Source organism: Anopheles darlingi, chromosome 3 (genome assembly GCF_943734745.1).
Source record: "Anopheles darlingi chromosome 3, idAnoDarlMG_H_01, whole genome shotgun sequence".
Classification (NCBI taxonomy): Eukaryota; Metazoa; Arthropoda; class Insecta; order Diptera; family Culicidae; genus Anopheles; species Anopheles darlingi.
The window spans coordinates 8,451,008-8,469,741 of record NC_064875.1 but is presented as its reverse complement, the minus strand read 5'-3'; the positions used below and the strand labels follow the sequence as shown (position 1 = coordinate 8,469,741).

At 49.0% G+C, this 18,734-nt stretch overlaps 3 protein-coding genes across 3 annotated transcripts; 1 reads left to right on the top strand and 2 right to left on the bottom strand.

Moving 5' to 3' along the window:
- Positions 1 to 57: 57 nt before the first annotated feature.
- Positions 58 to 3,525, bottom strand: LOC125953665 (UDP-xylose and UDP-N-acetylglucosamine transporter). The gene is made up of 2 exons (XM_049683371.1): positions 3,068 to 3,525; positions 58 to 1,459 (listed from the first exon to the last, which is right to left on the bottom strand). Exons 1-2 carry the CDS (start codon positions 3,151 to 3,153, stop codon positions 520 to 522), a joined length of 1,026 nt encoding a protein of 341 aa, XP_049539328.1. The 5' UTR covers positions 3,154 to 3,525; the 3' UTR covers positions 58 to 519.
- A 304-nt stretch (positions 3,526 to 3,829) lies between these two features.
- LOC125953655 (major facilitator superfamily domain-containing protein 12-like) lies at positions 3,830 to 7,174 on the bottom strand. The gene is made up of 6 exons (XM_049683361.1): positions 6,288 to 7,174; positions 5,412 to 5,926; positions 5,030 to 5,352; positions 4,681 to 4,958; positions 4,129 to 4,602; positions 3,830 to 4,059 (listed from the first exon to the last, which is right to left on the bottom strand). Exons 2-6 carry the CDS (start codon positions 5,890 to 5,892, stop codon positions 3,918 to 3,920), a joined length of 1,698 nt encoding a protein of 565 aa, XP_049539318.1. The 5' UTR covers positions 5,893 to 5,926; positions 6,288 to 7,174; the 3' UTR covers positions 3,830 to 3,917.
- Positions 7,175 to 10,700: 3,526 nt separating this feature from the next.
- On the top strand, positions 10,701 to 15,158 carry LOC125953657 (sorting nexin-17). Its single transcript, XM_049683363.1, has 6 exons — positions 10,701 to 11,327; positions 12,863 to 13,055; positions 13,125 to 13,849; positions 13,928 to 14,134; positions 14,198 to 14,308; positions 14,382 to 15,158. The coding sequence occupies exons 1-6, from the start codon at positions 11,265 to 11,267 to the stop codon at positions 14,562 to 14,564; spliced, it is 1,482 nt and encodes a 493-aa protein (XP_049539320.1). The 5' UTR covers positions 10,701 to 11,264; the 3' UTR covers positions 14,565 to 15,158.
- Positions 15,159 to 18,734: the final 3,576 nt, after the last annotated feature.

Here is an 18,734-nt window from a genome sequence, read left to right as displayed (position 1 = left end):
ATCGGTTTGTAGCAGCAAGTCGAGTTTGAATATACGGCCGTGAAAATCCGTTAAATGATGATTATTGATTGAGCATTAACATTTCCATTTTATTCGTATAAAGACCGATTGCACCCACGGGCGATTCGAAGAAAATCTCGCTATGATATAGGAGACACTTGCGGCGCTCAACAGCTCAACCTATTACTAAAATGTGGTGGTCTTCTAACAAGTTCCAACATTCCCGGCGCAATGATTGGCCCATTTGTAGCAACAAATCGCACATTGCTTCGTAGCGAATCCCGAGGGGATCGTTTTCCTATCCTAGGTAGGTCACAAGGTAAAATAGCTAACGCGATCGTCTAGCTTTGCTGCTGTCCCTAACTAATATCTTTCCCTGTTTTCGGTTCACATTTCATGAATATCAGCAGCTCAAATTCAGCCTCTGCTTGGTTGCTTGCTTGCTTGCTTGCTTGCTTGCGAGGAAGCGATTTGTTTCCGGCGCTAGTAATAATATCGTTTGAGGATTTGTTTCTCGTTTCAGTTGGCCTTCTTTGCCGCCTTGCTGTCCTTCGCAGGGCCAGTGAGTGCCACCCACATCTTTCCGGCGACCTCAGTAAAGATGATGGTACCGAGGAACACGAGCAACGTGCCAATCCAGTGGTGCAGCGTGAATGGATTTCTGAAGTACACAATCGAGAAGAGCAGCGAGACGAACTTGCGGAGCGTGACGACCAGCGTAACGGTAAGCGAGGAACATTCGGTAGTGAGCACGTACACCGAGCTAATACACACGTACTGCGTCAGCACGTTTCCAATCAGGTAGATCCAGGTGATGGGCAACGAAAAACCCAATAGTGGAACCGGCTGTAGGGGGCTCGCGTTTGCCAGCTGCAGATGCTCCCAGATGTTACCGGCGAGCAGGGCAAAGAACGGTAGTGGCAGCAGATGTGTGTAGAAGAGCGCTTCCTTCGGGTGTTTGCCGTAGCGCTTGTATAGCACCTCCTGGTATAGACCCATACGGGCAGACACGAACAGCGCGAGCGTTAGCAGAGCGATACCGAGCGTCCACCAGAAGAACACCGTCACCGGATCATCATCGCCGTCACCTTTTCGCACCTGCGTGCTCTCGACGCGACTGCCCGACACGATCGTACACATGACGATACCGGCCGTGATCATGCCGACCGACAGGTACTTGGAGAAATCATACCGCTTCTTCAGGATCAGTATGCCCATCACCATGTTGGCGATCAATGAGCCAGCCCGGAAGATCATGTGCAGCGGCATCGGAATGTTGAAATCGAACGCATAGTTGTTGCACACACTGGCCACGAAAAACATCACCACCAGAATGGTGTAGTCCTTCAGGCCGATCCGGGGCCGTACCGTGCCGCATTTGGATGTGAACAGGAAACCTTCGACGGCGATCAGCAGAAACTGCAGGAACGTGATCAGATTTCCCGATCCTGGATCGATTCTGGAACGAAACAAAAAATGGTTACTTCTGCCTTATCTTGCGTACTGCGGTATCGGTATCGAACATTGCATTGTCGTACTAGGCAGACGAAGGGGTTTGCCCATTGTCCCTCTATTCGATGAGGAATTCGATCATCTTTTCATATCTTATCGCAACCGTGGATGTCACTTCTTATCGATAAAAAAAACACTTTTAGCTTTGATTTCAATTGCTATGTGACCTTTAAATGCATCAGGTTGTATCAAATGAACCTGCTATTTACTGACCATTACGATCTTAACGAATGTATCCAAAAAACACACTTTTTTGGTTTTCTCTATCGTGTACCATTTATCACGGGGCAAGAGACCGACTATGTACTTCTTCGCGTCGTATTCGCTTGTTCGCATTTAAAAAATCTGAAGGTAACTTACAAGCATTACTCTCAAGCTAAACAGTCACTGACTAGCAATGGATTTAGTCCGATTAAAATGCTAACTCGCCAAAACCAGATTCAAGCTGCTAATGGTTTTTGTTTGTCTGTTTTCTGCTTCGTCTTGTGATGCGGGGAACAAAAAACTAAGCCAAACTGGTCCGATAGTCGTTGAATCTGCGTTGTTGTCTGATCGTTTAAACAAAATGTCTCGAAACGAATTGGCGAAACATCTCGCACCACCCCACGGTACTTTCGATATTCCACCGGCGCTACTACGATTGGAAAAGGTCGAGTGTGTTGCATTACAACCACAGCCTATTTAGATTGCAATATACCACAACGCCTCAGGAGTGCGGCCAACACGTGCACGAGGTGGAAGCGTGTGTGTTTTCCCACGTGTGCGTCTATCATGTCCGCGGTACGACCGCGAGTGTTTGCCGCGACGCGGGATGACTTTCCATTTTCGAAACAATCAACGGGTGCATTACGTTGTCGTTTCATCTCCACTGTTTGCCTCCACAGCAAGGTGTGTTCCGACGTGTTCACGACACGACAACGCTGGGTGCGTTGGAGGTTTCTTTTTGGGGCTTATTGCAGCATAAGACCGTGGTATGATGGTTATATCGTCCACGTGATCGTCATCTGAACATCGGTGATAAATGAAATGGGCCTGTGTGGCACTAACCGGTATAGGAAAGGCCCAAGCGGAATGACACCGTTAATGATCATTACCTATTTGCCTAGCCTCTTCTCAAACAAACCGACGTGGCCGGTGGTCCCCAACCCACTCACCTTCCTCCCACTTGTGTGGGGGTTTTAAAAATACATCTTGTCACGTTTCTCGTTCATATTTTTAAACTTTCCGCGTGCGCCAGTCGAGACGCCGAAACATAAACGAAGTGTATTTATGAGATAAGAGATCGGCCTCGCTCGCGTGGACCTGCCCAGAAAGTTGCGGTCTCATCAATTTGCACGAACCACGACAAAATTGCCCGTCACCTCTATTAAGCGGATGATGATAAACGAAAACTCGTTCCGCCACTGCGAACAGCTGAGTCCGTCTCCGAGAAGGCGGGTGTGGAGGATCTGAATAGCGATCGATTGCGTAACGATTCAAGGCCACGAAGATCGAAATCGAAGGCAAAGGATCTGCGTAGACGAATTTTGCGAAACCTTCGGGGGGTGTGACTTACTTTACAAGCAGCTCGAGAAAGACCACGTTGCTACAGCAACCGACAAACACCATCACGATCGCCAGCGCCGCTTTTGTGTTGACCATTTTTCGGTTCTGTAATATCCACTAAAAATCTGATTGCACGGCGTGTTCCGGCTAGCTCAGGAAAGTCGCTTTACACAGCCGGGGCCGGTAATTCGAAGGCTCGTCAAGGTCGCGGTTCACTTCTGGTGGGCACTTCCGTGAACAAGTCGAGTTGGACGGACTTTTTTGGGGTGTCTATCGTTGCGCCACCGCGCTAATCGCAACCACCGAAACCTGTTCGCCGAGTCGCGGCCTTTTGCTAACCGCACCGCGTACACAAAACCCGACACCTTCGCCACACAACGAATAACCGACGAGTAAAATCGGGCGCCGATTTCGAAGTGGATTTTACTTTTTTCCCGACTCCGATCAAACGCTCACGTAGCACAAATAACACACCGTAACACACCGTTACGCTTTTCAATGTAAACAAAGCCCTCGCAGCAAAACTGTACGTAACGCAGAGTAACGCTTTTCATTTGAATTCAACGGCCAATTTACTACAGAATACTAAAAAAATTGAATGAGATTGGTGTCCTTTTTCTAGGACTTTGGATGAGTGTGTATTTTTAAATTCCCTGTGTCACACCAAACACCAATTCTTCTCCCTGCTATCTGGGTGCTATCTGGGAATCGTCTTGGCGCGATTTTTCTCAGTATCACCCTGTATGCCCAAGAAGTAAAAAGCAAGAACTTTCAATAATTCTATATTTTCACATTCCGTTTCCGTTCTCTAGTGGATCAAAAATAAAAAGGAATAAACTCGAATCCATTGAGAAAAACCCTCACCGACTCCTCGCTCGGGTTGCCGCCTTCGTGCAGAGCAAAGTGGACAACGTGACGCACCCGAGAATCGCCGCGAAACCGCACCCGTACGATAGAACACCTTGATAATACTCTGGACATTCCGTTCGGTCTTTGCACTTGCTGTAAGGGGTACAAAAGGGGGAAATAGGATTACGAGACGGAAAGCAAAGGACACTGCGATCCACTTACACCGACTCGATTATGACGACCACCACGCCCGTGACTAGCTTGTCGGCGAACGTGACGGCCGAATAGATAATCCCGCTCTGTTCCGCGTGCTTCCCGATCATGTCCGCCGTAATACAAAGACTGCTAACCATCGTGATCGAGCTACCGGCACCGAACAGCGCCGCAATCACAAACAAGGCGATCGTGCTGAAGGTGGCGTCCACGGCCGTGAGGGCAATCCACATGCAAACGCTAATGCTGACGAGCGATCCGATAAAGTACACCAGACTGTTGCTGACGAAGCGATTGGTGTACTTCAGTACGAGCGAGGCCACGAACGAGGCCAGAAACGACACCAGCGGTACGGTGGCCAAATGCTCCACATTCACCTGGTCTCCCGTCGGTGGCCCAACCTGCTGATGGTGCGCCTGTTCGTCCAGCCAGAGCGGCATGTACACCAGGGACGTGGTCATGAAGAGCCGCGAAAACACATACCTGGGTGGGGGGGTGTGGGGGGTGTGGGAATGGAAAGACATTAGCCATGGCCCGCCGAACTCTCCTCCGGTCACTTACAGTAGGGCATTTTGGTAGAGCAAGGGCGATTTGAAGAAGTTTTTCTTTGGCTTTCGAAGCAAAACTGCCTCGGGCCCGTTCGATGATGTGCCCGCTGCTGTTGACGGTCTCAGTAGGCTTTCACGCTCTAGATCCGGCTCCTCCGAAGTGGCTGCTGGTCGAATGACATTGTGCAGCAGGGCGGTACTTCTTCGCTGCTCGTACCCACTGAAGGTAAGCGAGAAGTTGAACAGCACCGACATTGAAACACCGGCCAGTGTCAGGATGAGTGAGATGTCCTGCAAGAAAGGGGAAACGGAGTGAATGAGTACGCCGAATCTGTTGGCGCTCGATGATGAACCTCGCTTACCCTGAATCGATATGCATCTCCGGGACCGATCTGATTGTCGGTGCTGCTTCGATTCCTCAGCACAGCCCACGTGACGATGTACACGACCACGTTGGAGATGATCGAGAGCGAGTACCGGATCGCCGTCAGGTCGGAACGATCCTTCTGAGTGCGCGATAGTTCCGGGATCATGGCCAGATGTGTCACCTGCACGATTGGCCACCCGAACTGGAAGCCCAGTATCACAGCCGCGAAGTACACGATCTCCCACCAGTGCGGTGCCACCGTGCACCAAGGGCACAGTGAGAAGATCATCGGGAATGTAAGAAATACGATAAAGGTACCTACGGGGGTTGGAGAGGTTGAATTAGTAGTTCCAGTTTGAGCCCGAAGGACAACTTACCAAAAATGTGCCACTGTCTTTTGGTGCCATAACGATCCGTGAGCATGCCGACGATCGGTGTTGCGATTGCGTCACCAACCTGGCCCAACATAACCATGGCACCGGCTTCCGCGGCCGGCATACCGAGTGCTCCCTGCATGAACAGCAGCGTGTAGCTAAACCAAACGCCCGCACACAAATCATTGTAAACGTGCCCCAGACCGTATCCGATCTTTTCGCACATCCGCAACGTGGATCGCTTCTCTAGCTGCTGCTGACTACGTTCCGACGGCATCTCTTCCTTCTGATGGTGGTTGTGCTGATGGTTGTCCACACCTTCCTCATCCGCTGCCGTTATCGTGTCGGCGGCCGTGATTTGACGATGATGCCTCGTGGTTCCATTAGCTGCTAGGACTGTGGAATCGTCTGTCGCGCCATATCGATGTATCGTATTGCTGGTTCCATTGGCTACCCTGCCGAGGCCGTTGGCCCTATTGGACATTTTCCAGAGGCGTGGAAACTGCTGCACAACTCAACTGCAAAGGATGAAAAGTAGACAACAAAGAAGTGTTGAACAGGGTTTAATGACCAGTCAAGTGATGCCACGAGCTCGTTTTATATGCTCTGCTACAATGACTAAAAAATGCACGAATACGAGCTGGTACTCATTACTCATTGCGAATAATTTGGCAGCACGAGTGGTGCATACTTCTTTGTTCTTTACGTACGCTAGAAATACGTAAGAACGATGATTCCATTCTATGATTTAACGTTTTGCAGTAGTTTCTCTGATTCATCTATTTATCGAAATTAGTTCCCAATCATACAAAACTATAGCGTGCATTGACTTTTGGCATGACTCAACCACCGTTCTCCAGTGAAGTGGTCAATAATTACCTCTGACGATTGAAATCCCTTCACGAAACGTGATAGCGATTTAGCTGCATTCTATTAAGTACCCGTATAGCAGGACCGAGCAAACGGTTGCTACGTTGCAGCGTTGGACGTAGTGGGTGGCACCTAGACGAACGAACAGCTGATCATGGGCTTGATAGCCTTCAGCATCTATCTTCACGATTAACTTCTTCGCAGCGCGCAGTGATTTGGCTGCTGGATTGGTAACAGTTTAGCACAAAGCAATCGGTACTATCCCGGGGCCCGCGACACAAACACCATCGTCGCCTACTTCGGGGGGCGGTACTACTGCGAGACGATTACACGGCGCACTACACTCCACTCGTAGAACACACGTAGCCAAGCGAACCCCGCGACACGCATTAACAACAAAAGAGCAGGCTGGTGGTCACTGATTTTGGTGGGGGGTGGAAACCCCGTTGCTTTTCCACGTCTGCTGGTACGAATTGTGCGGTTTTTCCGCCAACAAAGCCCACTCACTCACGACCACGATACGCACGAACGACGAAGCGTTTATCAACACGCGCGACAAGATATCTCCCCACAACACACGATGACGACGATGATGATGATGATGATGGGGAGCTTGTTGCGTAGTGTCCGCACCACTACACGGATAACCAGATTTCTCCAAAGCGACGGTGGAGCATCACGGTGCGCACTGCTGCTCCCCTGTGCCTGGTGAAGTTTGCTATCTGCTGCCGTGGCCCATGCTGCCACCTGGTTCGCGTTCAGGTGGTTTGACAAAATTAGGTAAAATTGTGAAATTAACCTTGAGACGAGAACCACAAACACCTGGCACCGGCTGGCACCGGTTGGTGTTGCTGCTGCTGCTGCTGCTGCTGACGAAGGTTGATGGATGCTAACCACGGCGCCGGCGGTCCACGAACGACTGAATGCGGTTGGTGCGACCGGTTTGTCTTCATCCCTACGGTGGGGATCGATCCGGCGACGACGCATGTTGTAGGGCTTCACTGTGTCTCTCCCCGGCCCCGCTGGAATAACGGTCGACCATCGACCCGTACAGAGCACATGTATGAGATGCTCCAATCGGGCTTAGAAGCGTTTGCGTTCAAGCATGTCCTAGGACAATGTGAAATCGCAAAAGAACGGTCAGCGGATGCAGTTCTGCACGGTTTTATTGTTGCTGCTACCGTTCATCAAATCGAATCGCACACGCTTTCAACGATGTGGAAAGCGTGCTCGCTCCACTTCAAAGAGAGATTGGTCACATTATGACCTGGAACGGTCTATCAAAAATACTGTAATGAGATTTCGTTTTACTCTATTGTTCTAAGCGCACCAAGTGCTAGATTGCACGGACCATTGTGTGAGCATCTCTCGTGCTAGCTAGAGCAAGAGCATGTGCAAAGTGCACTACTTTGTCGGCTAGTCTTTGGTCTGTGCCTCGGAGGTGGAAGTGATGCTCGCCATGCATGAAGGAATCGATGTTACTTTGTAACCGATACCATGGCCACGAATCCGAGACTAATGACATTTTCCTGCAGAACGGTGTCGGCGGCGGTCATTTTGGAAAGCCATAGAAATGTTGGCTTCTTCGTATTCCTGTACCGGCCGGAAGTCGTCGTCGTCGTCGTGGTGGCCGCATAAATGATTATAGCATTAGACGTAATGAAAATGGATCCCTGAGGGCTGCGAGAAGGAACACGTGCTTAGTGATAACACACCTCTTCGGAGTGCACGAGACATCCCCAGCGTCATATTATCCCATGTATTACTTCCCTTTCATGTGCAGCTTATGCAACGTATCGTACTGGGGGGCAGCACAAGTGCATACCGAGGATACGAACCGGTTTTCAAGTCCCGGTCGTGGTCGGAAAACTTTCATTTTCCCGCAAAAGGCGCAGTCGGATGCGTGTGGTGTGCGCTGCACTGGTTGAAGGGAGAAAGCAGTTTGTCCCAGAAAAGCCATCCTTTGTACTAGGCGTATTGTGCGTTGCATCATCGATCGATTCCAGCGGTGGATGCACATGTGAGCAAAGTGAAGATAATCCCTTTCCTGCCCCATATTTAATCGGGAGAGTCCGGCCAATAATGCGTTGACCGTTGAACTCGATCGGGAACTACTTGCGTTGTTCCACTGATCGTTGGCTTATTGACACCTCTTCCTCAATAATCTGCAGCCACGCCGTAAGTAGCACGCAAAGAAACCGCGCTCCTTATCAGCCATGTTTACCGATGTGCAACGCCGCGGTTCCGCTGTTGCTCGATGCTGCGCAGCCTACGGAGTAGCAGGTAACAGAGCTGAGCTCATTTAGAGAAATACAGTATGACCAATTCGGGCGTAATTTATCCCATATTCAAGAAGAGAGATAAATTAGACTGCAGCAACTATAGGGGTATTACGGTGTTGAATTGTTCGTGAGGAGAGTTCTCAGAAAGATTATTTGGCCTTGTGTGTGAGGAGGGACGATGGAGAAGCCAATACAACGTGGAGTTATACGCGTGGTATGACGATCTCACTGTCGCGCAGCGCATGAGACTCGCCCGGCTTCGGTGAGCTGGGCATGTCATGCCCACATAGCAGTGAGAAGACTTCTCACTATAGAAAAATCGATCCGAGATCGAGCCGCCAACGGAACGATACATACATTTGGCAAATATGGTGGCGGCCCGATTTCGTCCACTAGGGCCGGAACAAAATCGTCTCGATTTCAACCAATCAAACGTGACCCTTTCTCTCGCTCTCTCCTCTAGTCCCCTTTCTTTCTTTCCTATACTCTTTCCCTACCCAAAATGAAGTACGCTTTGATTGGTCCGTAAGCCATCGCGCAATGGCGGTGGCGTTTATTTTTCCTAATTGTTTTGAACCCACCCCGTGACGCCATAACACTTTGGTGATGACGTCGTCATGGTGTGACGTCGTCATGATGTGATGTTCGCCGTTCGTGCTGTTGGTGTTGGTGACGTCGTCTACGTTGGTTTGGTGGCGTCGCTGTGGTGGCGTCTCTGTGGCGGCGTGATCCGGGCTGCGAACATGAACGTTCCTGTCCAACCGCGTGTTCCATACACGTACTTCGATCGTTGGCGTGGTTGACCGTTCGATGCAGAATGCTCGGGCACATGTCGGAGAAGGAAAAAAACATATCTAAATATTAGATTACTTCCGGGGTAATGTAATGTTGTTTTATCTTACCTTGCATGTGGACTGCAGTCAACACCTACAGCTTCACAATCACTTTCCACTACATTGTCGACAAACACTTGGCTGCACTTGCACTGCATCGTCAGCGGAACGCGTGCTTTCCGGGACTTAGAAAAATTTCGACTGCCGCGATCGGGACTTAGTCGAATTTCGATCGGGGCTGCTCCGTCTCGTTTTTCTACTCCCTTCTCTTGCGCGCTGCCGCTCGAATCGCCCCTCGACCCTTGCGCCCTTGCCACCCCTCGTAATCGAAACCCACAAGCTCGCGTTCGTTTTCGTTCGCCCTTCTTCTCTTCCCATTCCGCCCTTCCCCCTCCGCAGTCGCGTCCCACAAACTCGCGCGCGAAACCTCCTCCTCCGCGCGGTTTCTTCCGCTCTTTCCCCCGCTGCCTACGAGCAGTTCCATAGTGAGCGTCGCATTTGCCCCTTCCTCGACCCCCTCGCAGGCCGCGGGGGTTTCATTTTCAACCTCCTCAGCCTTCCTCTCGCTGCGTCGCAGGCAGATGGATCTACTCATTGTTCATTGGGTGAGAATGGCAGACGACGACCCAGCCCGTAAAGTCTTCATAGGCCTTCCGGATGGATAGAGAGGGCGTGGTAGGCCCAAATCGAGATGGAGCGACGGTATCGACATTGACGCCAGAATAGCAGGACTTGGACTTGGAAATTTCGACTGCCGCGATCGGGACTTTGGCGAATTTTGATCGGGGTTGCTCCGGCTTGTTTTTCTGTTCCCTTCTCTTTCCCTTCCCTCATTCTCCTCTGCAGCCGCGTCCCACAAGCTCGCGCGCGAAACCTCCTCCTTCTCGGGGTTTCTTCCTCTCTTTCCCCCGCTGCCTACGAGCGGTTCCATAGTGAGCGTTGCATTTGCCCCTTCCTTGACCCCGTCGCAGGCAGCGGGGGTTTCGTTTTCAACCTCCTCAGCCTTCCTCTCGCTGCGTCGCAGGCAGAGGGGTCTACTCATTGCACACCGGGCGTAGTCGATGGGACCGAAATTTCGGTAGGGAAATTTTCTATAGTGAGAAGATCGTCTCACTGCTCACTATAGGAGTGAGCGTGAATTTCGCCTTTTCGCCTCGTTTATAGTTTCGTTTTTATCGTTTTACGGCGCATTTTGTCGTTTTCGCCTCGTAGTAGATTTCGTTTATATTGTTTTACGGCGGAATTTATCGTTTTATCCGTTTTCTTTTTCTTCTTGTTCATCATTTTCTTCATTTTCTTCGCGAAATCGCTCCGTCGCTCCTCGAAATCACGTTAAAATTGAGAAATTCTCAAGTTTTTTCAACAATTTGATCAAGATAAAGATAAAGATTGCGCGAGAATTTGCGAGCTGTTAAACGGCCGGCCACTTAAAAAAAAGTTGAGAAACACGGAAAAAGTGGCTTTTTCACGAGTTCCGATAAGGATCCGTGCGTAAAGATTAAAATACTCCTCATTCATGGCACAGCCCGGTTGGCCTGGTAGGAGTTTTGTTCATTTTTGCATTCCATAATCCGTGCGTAGGACGATAAGGAAAGTGAATCAGGCGGAGTTTCTAGTCTGGACCCGCAGTAGGCGAGATCTCAAGGCAAGACGCTCGTGCGATCGAGGTTGTAAAGTGAAAACGGTCCCCACTACTTCGCCCACTTTTCCGGGGTTACTACAGAAACTACTACAGAACGCGGTAGTTACTACCGCGCCCAAACCTCCCACCAAGCTGGAGGGCAAAGTGCGTCCACGACGACCGTCTGCGGTTTGTCCCAGAACGGATTCCGTCGCCAGCTGTTGACCTGTTCGGACGCCGCCGCCGCAGAATGCACTTTTCCATACCGAGCACACAGGAGTTTGGTTCCGAGGGAGGCGGATCATCGTTCACGGTAAGTCCCGGCTGTGGCCGTCATCCAATTAAATTTCTACTTCCATCGCACGCGCGATGCTCGGCACCAATTGAATTGGACTCCCGCCTGCTTCGCTCTGATTGTTCGGTTGTGCGGAACCGAAGCGCCCGGCACCGATTTGAGTGGCCTGCTGGTTGGCCTAGCGGAGGCAAATGGGCAATAAAACCATCTTAAAGTGGGAATCGAGCTCGAGACAGGCCGCAATCTGTCCGTCTTGGGCAGCCGCGTAGAGCTCCAGCGGGGTCAAACAACGGCACACATACAGTAATTTCTATTACTTACAAGTGCGAGTAAACTGCTACGGCCACGTCCGGCACCAACAGAAGCATGATCATCGCCCGTGGTTCGCTTTCTCAAGTAGCTCTTCGAGATTCATAGGAGGCATGGGATTTTTTTGTTTGTTAATAATTAAAACCTTCCAGCGTTTGGTGAAGTGCCTTTGTTCACAACCTCAGTTGAGTAGGCCACGACACCCTTGGACGTGGTAAATGCAAATACAGCGAAGACACGCAAATCCCACTCGAAAATCAGCCATTCTAACTCCCAGGGGGGGCAAATGGATGGATCGGTTCTGTTTAGTTTCGTTTATTTTCGCTGGATTTCCACCAGACATGTTTGTTCGATTGTGGAAAATATCGGAATATTGCACCACACTACCTCCGGATACCTTTCCGGAGGTTTGGTGGTTCTATTTTGGGGTTTTCCGTCTGGAGAAAGTGAGAAAAAGGCGAGGAAATGAATAAACATGGACCGCGAGAGGTACTACTTACGCGAACACGAATGTTCGAACGGAATCGATCTCTTTACAGCAACGCATGATGAAGTTCCTCCATCAACTTCCAAGCGCTCTACATTAACCTGCCGAGCGGGGGGAATATGCGTTTTATGGTAATCATCATAGGCTTATGCGTGCGCCTGCCTCGTCTAGCAAATGGGTTGCTATGATTCGATTTTTTGTGTTTGGAATAAGTTTTACTGCTCATTCATGCGTAACGGTTCGAACGAACTGAAACCCTGCTCAACCGAAGACAACAGCTAGGTGAAATCGGCTCATCATTCGCAGGCGACCACTGGCGCCAATGACCGTCGCCTCTTGTTACTCCAGACACATGCAAGATTGTACCATTCACAATCACCGTTCGCCGCGGTGATTAAAAACGACAAAAAATTGGAATCCATTTCACTTACTTTTAATGCCGAGCAAAACATTCCAGTCGTCCGCGATAAGGCGTGCCAATCGAGCCATACATTCGGCACAGCTGGTCTTCGGTATATGCACTCCATTCAGCGGCGACGAAGACGATTGCCAATTACTGGCAATCTATGTGCGCGCGTGAAGATGCATTTCTCACCGACATTGCCTACTGCTTACTGCACTGAGTGACGCATATCGCGCTACTGCAAGTGCTTTGAGTCACACGAACCAAGTGACCCGATCGGGTGAAGAAATGCATGGCGGTCGATAACTAATTTACATATAAATTAAATGCATGTTTTCATTTTGTTGATTGCAGGGATTCAATATACACATCAATGGCAGTTTTCACTGTTGCCTTCGGTACAAGCAGCTACACAGCTTGCATGAGCAGCTCAAACGATCCCTCCCGTCGATGGTGTTGCCCAGCTTCCCACCGAAGAAGCTGCTGTCGCTTACGCCGAATCAGATCGAACAGCGACGATTAAGCCTGGAGCGCTACATACAACTCGGTAAGCGGGTAACCTGTAAACATCCTACGATCCGGTATTCACGAAAGACATCTTTCCTTTTCTTTCCAGTTGGCCAGGATCCGGTACTGTGTCGCTCAGAGCTGTTGCGTGCCTTTCTGTTGAATGCGCAACAGGAATCGTCCTTTACCGAGTGCAACGAGGTAACGCTGGACGTCTACCTCATGAACGGTTACCGGATTGCGGCCACCGTCCACTCGACCGATTGCACGGCAAAGGTGTTGGCAAAGGCGACCGCGCTGATCGATCTGCCGTTTGAGCGGCTCTGCTACTTTGCCCTCTATTTGATGCGTATCGAGGCGACCGGTGAGCTGACGATCGTGAAGCGCCTGATGGACTTCGAGGCACCGTACATTTCTCAGAAACAGTGGGACGGTTGCCGATTGGTGCTGCGCACCGGGTACTGGGATCCCTGCTACGATGTGGAACTGATGCGCGACCGGATCGCTCTCAATCTGCTCTACATGCAGGCACTCAGCGATGTGAAACGCGGTTGGGTTGTGACGACCCGTGATTTAGCGGAACAGTTGACCAACCTTCAGGCACGTGGCAATAAGAGCGAGTATCTTGAGATTGTACGAAAGCTACCACTATACGGGTGCCTCCAGTTTCCGCGTGCCTGCGTGGACTACCCGGAACCGAACACTGTTGCCACAGTTGCACTCGGTAACAAGGAGCTAAATCTATTGAGTTGCGTCGACGAGGGCAAGGAGATGCAGGAAACCAAATTCAAAGTCACGCGCATTCGTTGCTGGCGCGTAACTCCAATTCATGCGGTAAGTAACCTTCGGTAGCGGTCGCGATCACGATATGTCACTAACCCCTCGACTGGTTCTGATTCTCCACCCGCCCAGACCGAAGAACAGTCTACGAACGGCCATCAAACGCATCCGTCAACGATCGTCGGAATGGAGCTGTCGTTCGAGTATCTAATGGCCAAGAACCAGCTCAAATGGATCACAATCTACAGCGAACAGTCGATGCTTATGTCCGTGTGCCTTCAATCCATCGTCGACGAATTGTTGAACCAAAAAAATGGTTCCGATCCTACCCATTTGCCGGTAAGAGTTGCTGTTAGTGCAGGATTTCCTTGGTTCAATTAAACGTTTTTTTCTGCCTAATAGACTCCTCCGCATACCGAGTATGCACCCCCGCTGTCCTACATCAGACGGGATGGTTCGAATCACGGCATGACTGATTCCAGCTCCACGGATACTCTGTCCAACGTAGCACATGTAAGTTACACTAAACCTGATTCTCGTTTCTATCATTGATTTCGTTTCCATTGCTCTTCGTCCGCATTCGCAGAGTGATACTACTAGCAACTGCACATCGACTCAATCCAACAATCACTCGACCAACACCACCACCAACGGGTCTTCCTTTATCCGGCGCAAGCTGAAGGAGCTCAACACGACGGTGCGCTTCCGGAGTGGCAGGGATTCGGTGCACAACGAAGCGTTCGAGTGGATCGGTGACGATGATCTCTAGAAGGCGCAGCTCGCGCGCAAAACTGCAATGATACAGCAGAGCATTTCGATAACGAATTTAACCGCCCATTATCCCATTGTCTTCCTTCCTTCCGTTCCGTCTCTTGTCATGAGATACCCTCCAACAACCCCTTGGTGCGGGTAGGCCAAGGGAGAACTGTCGTTTAGCAAAGTGCACAATAGGCCACAACGCGACGTATACGCGTTTCGAAAAGCGCCTTTTGCTGTTGTGGGGAAGCTTTTCAACAGAAATACTCCTCTCTCCTTGGTCATCGTACCGCCGTCTCTCTAATCGCTAATCGCTATATACATATATATTACTCTTATTATCTTGTGGAATTCAATGCTGCTATAAGAGAACTGGAACTGGAAGGTTGGGTGGTATTTTGTATGAATGTAGCGAATTTTTTCTTAGAAAAAGGATCACAAAGCGTACCCATCCCCACTTTGGCAGCTCGTATAGAGCATTACAATGTGTGTGTACGTACGTCGGTGTGTGAGTGCAACTATCGGCAGTGGCCGGGTTGCTTTAATAAAACTATAATCAACTCCTCCCAAAAAAAAAACCACGGAGGAAGTGATCAGTGCTTGATAAAACTGGACCTATCTACAACCGTTTCTTTATTGGACTGATTTTTTGGAATATTGTTTGTATTATTACTACTTGGTCCTCCTAGTTAAAATTTCGAGTAATTTTGGCCCCGATCGTCCATACGGATCGACAGGAATGAAAATATTATTCCAAAAAAAACAGAAACCGATGACACGTTCCAGGATCATGCGGTAGTATTCCGAATTCGTCCCAGAAAATGATCGTTCGGAAACGATCGCTGCGTCCAACTTACTAGCACGAGCTAGCAAACGATTCTCCAAATCCGGATTCACAGAGTGGCTATTCGACGAATCCGATGCCGGAAGCCATTCCAGAATTCCACGGGCCTCAATATCGGCAATGATCGAACGATCATCGACCTTATCGAGGATATAGTTCGGCGCCAGCACCTTAACCACGTGCCCGATTTCCTGTGCCCAATTGACGGCTACCATAATCCGGCGAGTTTCATATCTATCGATGATATCGTTGAAGCAAATGCTTTCCGCATCCAAGACGATCGGGCGTCGCTGTTCTGTTGGTAGATTGATCGCCCAGATGTTGCATTTGGAGACGATTGGATGATTCGAAACTTCTCTAGAAGTCGACGGGATGCTACGTGAATTGGCGGCTGATAGTTTCCTTGAGCGGGTGTCGACGGCCTTCCGGTATTTTATCTGCTGCTGATGACGCGTGGTTCTATGTGGTTTTCGGGGTCTCGGGGAAGGTTTATTCGAGATTTGTCGCGACTTTTGCGAAGATGTAGATACCATTTTGAATTTGAAAATTTGGCGAGGTACTGAAAGAAATAACCTAAACAGAATTCAACAGACTCTTCACTGCCAAAGCTTGCTGCGTTTTGTGATCAGATGTTTGAAACACTTTTAAAAAAATCCTACAAATTGCAGCCTATCGTAGTATGCTATTTCAAACCATACCAACGATAATTACGCCACATAAAACGGGCTCATAAACGGACCGGAAAACCATCGAAACACGTTTCAGCGCAAAGGGAGATGTCCTTTTTGTTCTTGTCATTCGACCGTAGTCGGAGCGGGAACAACGGCTTCCAATCCAGCATGCTGCCGGCATTGTCCTTGGATCACACTTCGCAATAGACCGCATGGCGCAAGGGTCCAATGTGCTTCATTTCGCACGATTTCAAGGGTGCAGACGAGCCGCTGATGAAGCCAGCATACATTTTATGCTCGGCTTCACATAAAAAGGTGGCAAGGTGTACTTACACAAGCTCACACACATGCGCACGAATAGAGAAATGTGTGTCGCGTTGTTGTCCTCTGCACAGCCTGAATCGCCGTTGAAATTAATTAAAATTATTCGTCATCAGGATCATAGGAATGATATTCCCCAGGATCAAGAAACAAGTTTAGGATGTCTGTGAGCAACTGCGTGTTGTCCTTTCCTTAAGATAAACGAGCTTTTTTCCGTCACCGTCCTCGGTTAGATAATGAATGGCTAGAAACGTCTGAGCACAGGACGTGCTACGAGCTGGAGACAAAAGGAAAGGAGAGGACCGAAAACCAAATCATCACACCGACCACCATCGCACATGTTGTCCGTGATTCTCTTTTCCTTCTTCTTTCGATGCTGCACGCACGAAAGATACGATCGCTTCATGTTGCATTTCGAGCCTTTGCCATACCATGTCAACCTCATCACCTTGATGAGGACGATGGTAGCGATCCTTCGGTTCATCAACACCATCCATCATCCACGCACGCAACACCCCTTGGGTTCGTCCCGTGGCCATTCTGCTTGGCCTTTTTTCCTGCGTTTTTCCTCATTTACCACCGACGGAAACAGACTATAGGAGGACGAAAAGGACGCAAAGTTGAATGAAAAGGAAAGGTGTGCGTGTGTGCCCTGATGGGGTAGGGTGCAAGGAGTTAAAAGAGGCACTTTTTAAGGACACTTTCAGTGGCGTGGACCGGCTTGTCTGGAGGGAACTGGTTCTACCGTTTTCTTCCAAAAAACAAGAAATTTTATAAAAAAAAAGGAGAGGTCGTGATAGACGACATATAGAAAAGAAGAGAGAGCGAGACAGGGCAAGCGCTACAGGATGCCCTGCCCAGCGAATCCTTAGCCCTTTCCGGCTTGAAACTGAAAGTAATTGTGCGAATGGCGGACAAGTAATACGACGCACACACGCGAATTCCTGGCGTTGCCCGTAATAATTAATGAATCTTACGCTTTCGGCAAATGCTCGGATCGCCTCGGATAGAAAAAGGAACGCTAGTCCGTTCCCCTTTCGTCCGGTCGAGCCTCGAAATGCGACATAAATAAATAAAAAATATCCTTGTAGAGCGCAGTGTATGATGTCCCAAGGGGGAATGAACTGCGATGCATCCTCCTCCCGCTCGTCTGCGACCGCTAAAACCGCTCAGAGGGCCGCGGCCTGTAGTAAAAAAACATAAAATCGTTCGTAAATCGACAGAATCGAACGGAAAAAGCAAAGGTCCCTGGGTCCGAGGGGTTCGATGAAAAAATTATTGATAGGAAATATTGGGTTTTTCTGCTGTTTTTGATACGCTTTTCGCCGTGATAAAAACGAGCAGCGCGTGTTGACTCGTGCCAGAGGATTACATTAGGTTGGGAAATGAGCAGGTCAGGATCACCCCAAAGGAAAAGGAGCAAGGATAACGGCACCTTACTGCATGAACTCGATCATTGATCATAGAAGTGTGGTGTCGAGGTGAAAATCGGATCTATTTCCTAAAGCTAAATGGTTATAATCGAGTTTTCGAAGCGATTTTTTATTAAATTTTTATTACGCATCGACCACGACAGTTGCTAATTGTATTTCTCTCTCCCTCCCAAGCGAATCCTTTCTCTGTATACTTATGGGAAGGGTTTTGCATCCATTGCCTGCCTCCTCCCTCCGATATGCGATCTGCAACGCGGCTACAGGATTTTTCACGCGAAACTGGCGCAAATTTAAATTCGGGAACCCTCTCGTTGTGCAAAAAATCTTTCTGTGTACCCCTCGATACGCCTTAAAAAATTGAAAAAGTGTCAGCTTCGGTCATGCAAACGCTGGCAGGAAATATGCTCGTAGCGATAAGAACACCCGGCGCTTTTTTGTTCTGAACTTGACTTTCAAAAGAACCGCTGGTTGCGTCCTTTTGGAAAATACTTTAATTTATTTGTTAAATCATAATTGGAGTTATACTACTTAACCGCCTGTATGCCTTCGAAGCAGTTGCTCTTACGTTTCTTTTACTTGTTCCAAAATTAAATGACAAAATCGTTTACAAATTTAACCTAGAGAGAGTCAGTATTTTCAAATCTGCCGTGTCGTCTCATAGAGATTTCTCCTTTTCCCCAGTAATTTAATTTTTTTTGCTACTTTCTGATAGAAGTTTTTTAATCGTTATCGTGAAAGATGTTTATCCTTTTATTTTTCGTGAGAGTTTATTTTAGCAGTAGAGCACTAAAATTTTATATAAAGATTAGAAATTTGGTCTCCTGCATTCCTAAATGCGAGTGAAGGCGAGCGTTTATCCATTTTGTGTGCTGCTGAAATTAAACGACGATATTAAATATGTTTTTCCTACAAAA

Excerpts from the sequence above, each read along its gene's own strand:
- LOC125953665 (XM_049683371.1), bottom strand. The coding sequence starts at position 3,153 with ATGGTCAACACAAAAGCGGCGCTGGCGATCGTGATGGTGTTTGTCGGT. Across the intron at positions 1,460-3,067 it reads TTTCTCGAGCTGCTTGTAAA|AATCGATCCAGGATCGGGAA; the intron begins GTAAGTCACACC and ends GTTTCGTTCCAG.
- LOC125953655 (XM_049683361.1), bottom strand. The coding sequence starts at position 5,892 with ATGTCCAATAGGGCCAACGGCCTCGGCAGGGTAGCCAATGGAACCAGC. Across the intron at positions 5,353-5,411 it reads AAGACAGTGGCACATTTTTG|GTACCTTTATCGTATTTCTT; the intron begins GTAAGTTGTCCT and ends CAACCCCCGTAG. Across the intron at positions 4,603-4,680 it reads CTCTACCAAAATGCCCTACT|GTATGTGTTTTCGCGGCTCT; the intron begins GTAAGTGACCGG and ends CCCCCCACCCAG.
- LOC125953657 (XM_049683363.1), top strand. The coding sequence starts at position 11,265 with ATGCACTTTTCCATACCGAGCACACAGGAGTTTGGTTCCGAGGGAGGC. Across the intron at positions 11,328-12,862 it reads GAGGCGGATCATCGTTCACG|GGATTCAATATACACATCAA; the intron begins GTAAGTCCCGGC and ends TGTTGATTGCAG. Across the intron at positions 14,135-14,197 it reads CCGATCCTACCCATTTGCCG|ACTCCTCCGCATACCGAGTA; the intron begins GTAAGAGTTGCT and ends TCTGCCTAATAG.